Source organism: Theobroma umbraticum, unplaced genomic scaffold, assembly GCF_002168275.2.
Source record: "Theobroma umbraticum cultivar Fairchild unplaced genomic scaffold, ASM216827v3 scaffold_4.1, whole genome shotgun sequence".
In the NCBI taxonomy this organism is placed as follows: domain Eukaryota; kingdom Viridiplantae; phylum Streptophyta; class Magnoliopsida; order Malvales; family Malvaceae; genus Theobroma; species Theobroma umbraticum.
In genome coordinates this window covers 10430465-10438182 of record NW_018397258.1, presented here as the reverse complement: position 1 = coordinate 10438182, position 7718 = coordinate 10430465, and the positions used below count along the sequence as shown (strand labels likewise).

General features: G+C 31.3%; 1 protein-coding gene across 1 annotated transcript; it reads right to left on the bottom strand.

Annotated features, from left to right (window-relative positions):
• Window positions 1-1017: 1017 nt before the first annotated feature.
• Window positions 1018-2804, bottom strand: LOC110413743 (Cysteine proteinases superfamily protein). Its single transcript, XM_021424684.1, has 2 exons — window positions 2300-2804; window positions 1018-1761 (listed from the first exon to the last, which is right to left on the bottom strand). The coding sequence occupies exons 1-2, from the start codon at window positions 2727-2729 to the stop codon at window positions 1169-1171; spliced, it is 1023 nt and encodes a 340-aa protein (XP_021280359.1). The 5' UTR covers window positions 2730-2804; the 3' UTR covers window positions 1018-1168.
• Window positions 2805-7718: the final 4914 nt, after the last annotated feature.

Below are 7718 nucleotides of genomic sequence, written 5' to 3'. Positions count from 1 at the left end.
AAAAGCTCATTCCTGACTCGAGTCTTGAACAATTCAAGTTCGCTTCATTTATGTCTGTAACTCTAAGCTGTGATCATCATGTTATTGATGCAGCAATTGGTGGTCATGAATGGCTGAAAGCTTTCAAAGGCTACATTGAGAATCCATAATCAATGTAGCTCTAAATAAACTGGTGGTTCTTGTTTCTTTTTGTTTCACACACATTTCCTTGTGAATAATTTGCATGAGGGCTTGGATGCCATTGGAACAGTTCATCTGAGTTCCCTCACCTTTTGCATGTATTCCCGAGTAATTTTCTTCGGCAATAATGCTCTCACTGTCGAACCAAATTGCATTTTTTAGGAATAAGAAAAGGGAAACTGACTTCCGAGCTGGAATTTTGCCTTTTGCAGTGTAATAACCCCTCCGATATAGGTCTCTGTGAATACTTTGAATGAGTTTTGGGATATGCTATTGCTATCTCATCACATTTCTAAAAGAAAAAGGAATCCATCTTATGAAAAAACACAATAGTTGAGACTGATGATGAGACAAATTGGTGTTTCGAAAGAGGAAGAGTGAGTAAGAAACACTAAATTTTGGACATTAGAGGCCTCAAAGCCAAATTGAAAAAAGATCATCCATTGAAATGTTTTTTTTTAACCACAGCGGAGAAGACCCGTTTGATGGTAACGTGAAGGGTTGGTAATCCAGCACCAGATATCCAGAAAGCATCCCCGACCTCACCCCCCACCCCCCCGTTTCCTCTGTTGAAAAGTTAACAGCAATAGACTCAAACTCAAGGAAGCCACGTTCACAAATAAAAGATGCTTCACGCTTGGCCTAATGATATGAAAAGGGCACCAATAGAGGCATGAAATAGGGACACGAGACTTTTGTTCCTCAACTAAACCGTCCATTAATTTATGTCAACGCCTTATTGTTTCCATTAATCTTATTACTTTCACTTTTAGTTTATCTCGTCCATTGGACCTGATTGGAAAGCCTGTTGTGTGTTTGTTGCACCAAATTGTTTTCCGTAATCTGCTTCATATAATTTTTAATCTTATTACTTTTACATCCCTGTCACAGTTTTAACTTGAATTACAACATGAATATACCATCTAGAGAGCTGTGAAGCAAGCAGCCATCGTCCAACAATTCCTAGGCTAATTCCCTAAAAGCCTGTTCAACTCTTAACAGGGTAACTAGGCTCCATAGCAATGCCGCAAATACCTCTCTTATCAGTGAAGTCACGTTGCATCCTTATATAGCCAGATTCACCCCAGCTGGCGCCCCACGAATTCTTCACCAGCCAGTACTTTCTTCCACCATCTTCTCCATAGCCAACTACTGTAACTCCATGGTTGAGTTGATTTCCACAAAATCCAGTGAAGATACCTTCAGAATACAGCTGAAATTCATACCCTCCAGCGTCGATGGCAACAGATACAGGTTGATGGACTACTGCATCTTGTAGACTTCTCTCATTGTTTACAGGCACTGTTTTGTATCCACTTATTGCTACCGCACGATTTCTAGCTTTGATTTCGTCGCAGATGCCATCTTCTCCGATGTATGGATAATTTTCCTCAGTGGTGATTCCACCATTCTTTATTATGAACTCGTATGCTTTTTCCATGTATCCACCTTTGCAGCCTTGGTTTTCGTTGTTCACGTCACAATCAATAAGCTCTTGTTCTGAAAGAGATGTCAATTTTCCAGTTTTAATTTTATTGATCCCTTCTATGGCTGCCACTGCGGAGAATGCCCAACAGCTCCCTGTATCAGAAACGTAAGTGATGTTAAAACACGCCTGTTTGACATTAATTCAAATTTTAAAGAGAGCCATCCATTAACCCAGCGAAGAATTGCTACAAGTAACGCATATAGTGGTAAGGTTCAATGTAATGGTAATAGAAGGGATAATCTAATAATTCTACTCCTAAACGTAATTAAAGCATCCAATGTTAGTCCTTCTATCATAACCGGATTGAATTCGGAAAGCTGACGAGGCAGTAAACAGTGCAAATGTGGTGTCTATATATGTCGCTGCCACCTGGCCTTCATATTTTTCTATACAGTTTTTTTAAAAACAAGTCCAGCTTTTCTTTTGTTCATCGATCTCCTACTTTCACTCTATGTTTCCCCTCGCTTTAACTCTGGTTCAGGAGGATCTACTTAGTGCAAGAAGCGAATGGTAGGATCATAGTCTGGAAACTGTGTATTAATGATATGATGTCTTGAACTAGGTAGAATTGACCAGAGGAATAAAAATTTAGTCTCTATGTAATTATATTAATAGCATTACAAGTCATACCACATTGGCCTTGGTCTTTGATTGGAGTTACAGCACCTTTCTTTCTCCAGTCTATGCAAGTTGACAAATTATAATGCATGTCATGCTGGAAGTCGTCGCTCTCTCTTGGAGATCTTCTGCTCCAGGAACCCAGATAGGCAGATCTGAACTCAGCATTTGTCATGTCTGCAAATTTGTTGTCAGTCAGCTTGAATGATAGGTTTTGCGAATTGATAGAGTCAATGAATTCAGAATTGGATTTATAAATGCCAAAGCGCAATGTCATTTCCTGCTTATCCTTGTACTGTCGCCCATGCTGGACCATCCATCTCTCATATCTTTCTTGTATGTTTTCTGGATCACAGTTTTCAGGCCCGTTGTTTCTGGACCATACCCCTGAGGACATCCATAAGGCGCACACAAGTAGAAGAGTGAAACCAGCATTCTCCATGTCAAAAGCTGGGATGAAGATATAGAGAAGGGCAATTTAATGATCTTATCTTGTTCTTATAAATAAAAGGCTTGAGTGACATATGTTATACTTGTATTGGATACGTATTTTGGTTCATTTATTGTGCGCTTATATATGCTTTTATTTCATGAATTTCTGTTATGTTTTTGTGCACTTGTGAATTTCAGTGCGGCAAGTCTCCTATGTTTTGATAGAATGAAGCTGTTGTGGTTGGATTGCATTGCTGGCTTGCTAAAGAAAACATGGGCAAAGCCATTGGGATCATAGCAGGTTCACTGGAAATTCTCGCTCCGAAGCAAAACTGTTGCTGGCTGGGACAAAAGTGGAGGTGACGTCTACGATTTGTGCTCTGATTCCCCATATTTTATGCCAGTGGATGGATTGGTATTTGGTGGCTCGACAGTGTGGTCTTAGTTAGCCTAACGTTTGTGCAGCTGCAGCTGAATGTACCAATTCAGCAAGCCAATAGTCATCCTAAATTGATGAACCTACGAAAGCCCAAAACGGAATTCATTATGATGATGATTTCATTTCAATCTAATCCTCTGATTGTGCTCCCTAGGATGATTTATCATTCAAGGGACGAAGGGGTGTTTGTGATGATTCATTAACAGCAAGTGAAGTATTCCATTGTGAACACTGAAATATTGATCTTTTCTTGAAAAATTGATAATTTTTTGTTGTTTGGATGATTTTGTGAAAGATATTTTAAATTCCTTGCGTCGGCTTTTTAAAAACTTTGCACTCTTGTTAAAATAGTGATATTGACGGAACTGTTAGACTATTTTTAAACATATTAAAAATATTCAAATCATATTTATTATTAATAATAAATAGTAATATTTTTATTAAATACTAAAATTCTAAAAAAATATATATTCTTTAAATAATAAAATGGTATTATTTATTACATAAATATTTATTTATTTATTATTAATATAGTAATACAATAATATTTATTATTAATAATATACAGAATAGTATTATTTATTATTTAAATATTTAAATATTTTTATTTTAATATTTAAAATACATTTATCAATTAAAATTAAATAAAATTAAACATTTATATATATAATAATATTCCTGGCCTTAGAAATACTAAGGATGTCAACGAGTAAGGTACTTATTAATTTTGAAATATTCAAACTCGAACCCTGTAAAAGATAAACTACTCAAATCCTATTAACTATTTGAATATTTTTTAAAATTACTATCCTAACCCTAACTCTAATACATCCCCAATACCCTATAATAACTCCAACTCGTTTAAAAACTTTATTATGTAAAAAAATTATTAAAATACTATTCATGGTGCCCATTACCCAAATCCGAATGTGTATCCATATATAATAATATTTGTCTTATATATTCCGTATAATTTACTAACAATTAAATTAATTGAAGCACACAAATAATAAAATTTAAATTTAAATAATAAAATTTAAATATCTCAAACATAATTAATAAATTTATTGGTAATAATTTTTGTAATGTTAACACAAAATAGAAAGTAAATATATTTATATTTAAAATGTATATATACTAAAAGTATTTTAATATATATAATAGTAATTATGTTTCTTGTAAATGAACCCAATGTATATAAAGTATATATATTAAAAGACATTACCAGCCAATTAATAATCATAGTTTCATTAATTAATTTTATTAACTAAATAAGTTTATTCTCAATCACAATAAATTAAAAAAAATAATTAAGTTTCCAAACTATTCTAATCTCACAACTTCCCTTTAGATTTTTATGTTATAAATTTATACAAAAAAAGGTATATATATTGTAATTAATAATTTTATGAGTTATAATTTTTGTAATATCAACACAAAATAGAAAGTAAATATGTTTATATCTAAAGTATATATACAGACACACACCCACATATATATATAATAGTAATTATATTTCTTATAAATTAACACAATATATAAACTATATATATTGAAAGACATTACAAGTCAATTAATAATAATAGTTTCATGAATTAATTTAACTAACTATATGGATTTGTTCTTAATTTCATGAAATTAAAAAAAAATAGTTAGGTTTGAAAACTATTCTAATCTCAAAAGCTCTCCTTAAGTATATATGTTATAAGTTTATATAAATGATGGTATATGTATTATAATTAATAGTTTTATAAGTTATAATTTTTGTAATGTTAAAAGACAAAATAGAAAGTTAATATATTTATATTAAAAATACATAAAATAATAATAATTATATTTCTTTATAATATGATAAGATATTCGTATTATTTAAACATGATTAACAATCTAATAATTTTTTAATTTAAATATATTAATGTCATCATATTAATAATTAGAGTAACAATACTTTTCATATATTTGTTAGTTTTTAACAAAAAGAATTACTTGTAAAGTTGGTAAAAATTATATATTTTTAATTTAATTATTAAAATCATAATAAAATATTTATAAATGGTGATTGAGTTCGGGTAACGGGTACCTAAGGAGTAGTACCCGAACCCTACCCAAACTCAATTCAAGTAGTAAAATCATTACCTGAATCCGTTTCAAACACATTATACGGTACCATAATCTTATAAAACTAGGTCAAGTATTTGCGCGTATCTTATAATAAGGTACCCATTACCATCCCTAAGATATACTATAAAAAAAATTGAAAAAGTCAATTTCCAATAGCCAATTGCTGGGAGGTATAGTGTTGTTTGGTTTTATTCTTGAATTGCAATTATATTTTGGATCATTTTCATGTGCATGGCATGTGCCATGCTCCACCACCAAAGATAATCATCTGCAAATGATAGAAAGCTGGATGGTCAAGGCAAGTAGGTGAGAGTGCAGTGGAGGGATGTGATTGCACATGAAACCCAGAGCTATGGAAGCCAATCAAAACCCTTGCCTCCTTATTCCTACGCATACACAGTAAATTTCCCCAACATATATCATGATTGGCCTGGTAGAGCTGAGAGAAAAGTTATGTGAACTGTGAACCCACCACCTTTAGCACGTTAACTGTCCCAAACATGAGCTTATATGATTGGTGTGAGCCACTCAATTCAGCTAATTCCAGTCAAATAAGTGTAGGATACTTCAACAACTCGCTGCTTAATTAAAAGGATTGATGGATGACGATCATCCAAGGAGTTGTACTTATCTATCTATCTATTTATTCCATCGACCCCTTGTATTTGAACACAAAATCTTCAAGTTTGAGGGCATGTGTATAACAAAAAGATAAATAATTTAGATGGTGGACGACAGTGTGGTGTGTTGATGTGTGGTAGAAGCTCATGAATGTCAAATAAAGGTGGCAATAGTACACGTTGAGTTGGGTTTTAATAATTTTAAATTTAAATTATTTTTTACTCCAATCATTTTAAATTTGACTTACTTGGATTCAAGTTATTAACTTTTGAAAAAATATTTCAAAATAAGTTTTAAAAAATATTTCGAGTTGAGTAAGATTTGTCAAATTTAATTAAGTTATTAAAGATCCCATTTATTCAACTTACCACTCCTCCAGCTTTGATTTTCTATATTGTAAAGGTGAATAATAAAAAATCATTAGACCATAAATAGATAAATGGTAAACAATCATTAAATTATATAAAAAAAACTGTTCATCTTTAAGTATTGATAATTATCAATTAGTCTATCACTAATTAGATTTGTCTTCAATTACGGTTAAGATATACATGGTCAATCATAATTCCAAAAGTTAAAAGGGGTGTTAATTATTTTGTCCAAAGTTAAAATTTGTTGAGAGATTAAAAATAATAAATAAATTTAAACATAAATATATATTTAAATATAAATAAAAATTATGCATGTTATAAATTAAAATTAAAAGAATATTTTTTATGGATAGTAAAATAAAAATTTGCTTTTATATATTAAATTAGAATGTTTGGATTTTCATTTTATTTCTTACGCCCTTTTAGTCATAAACTAATATGTGGAACGGTTTTGTAATTTAATTGTTATTTTAATTACGTATTCTAGCTAGTTGTGAAACCCAACCTTTACTTAAAGTTAAATTCGTAACTTAGCTTGGTGAATATGTAAATTCACTTTTTCAAACAAGATTTTGAACATTTAAAACTTGAAAAATATATAAATTAATATCCATATGATTTACTTAAAGGACGGGACTTGAGATCATCAAAACACTTGGTTTTAGGCTAAAGACTGCATTCTGGCGCAAAAGTCTTGATACTTGTTCATCTAGCATAAATACTTGAAACCTAGAAATCCAACTTGATGAGTATATATCGATATATGTTCATGATGTATTGATATCTTTACCCAAAAAGGAAAAATATCAATACTTCTAGTAATTGCGTCAATACTTTAATCGTAGATTTGAAAAATAAAGACATATTAGACTTTTCACCCCATTTTAAAGCCCTAAACCCCTCAAACTTTACCCAAAATATTTAAAATGAGTTTCTTTCTAAACTTAGTCTCCATTTTTTCTCTTCCTTCTCTACACACTCTCTCATCCTCCAAAGTAATTTCAAAGCTCCAAATTCCAAATTTGAAGTCAGATTTTGATTTTAAGTTCATTTGGAGGTAAGGTTTGGCCATTTAAAACACTTAATCTTTCGGTTATGATTTCTAGAACTTATGTGTTCTAAGAAATTAATTTTTCCTCCTAAAATTTAAGGTGTTGGATTTATTTTGGTATTCTCAAGCTCACCAAGGTAAAACTGTTATAAATCTAACTAGTTGAAGTTTAAAATCATAGTTAGGATTGCAATTAGATATTGATTTTGGATTAAGGATTAAGTGAAGAAGTTTATGGAAGGCTAATCAGATATTTGTTAATAATAGAGTTAGAGAATAAGGTACTAATGCTGAAAATTCCGTCCTTAGGTATTGTTGAAGAGTTGGTATTTTTGGAGAGGTTGAGCTCTCGATAAAAGGTGTTAAGAGAAAAGGAAAGTTATAAAGAAGTGAGTA

Bases quoted from the DNA above. Each gene is read 5' to 3' on its own strand.
- LOC110413743 (XM_021424684.1), bottom strand. From the start codon at position 2,729: ATGGAGAATGCTGGTTTCACTCTTCTACTTGTGTGCGCCTTATGGATG. The intron at 1,762-2,299 runs GTATGACTTGTA...TTTCTGATACAG, and splicing joins CAAAGACCAAGGCCAATGTG to GGAGCTGTTGGGCATTCTCC.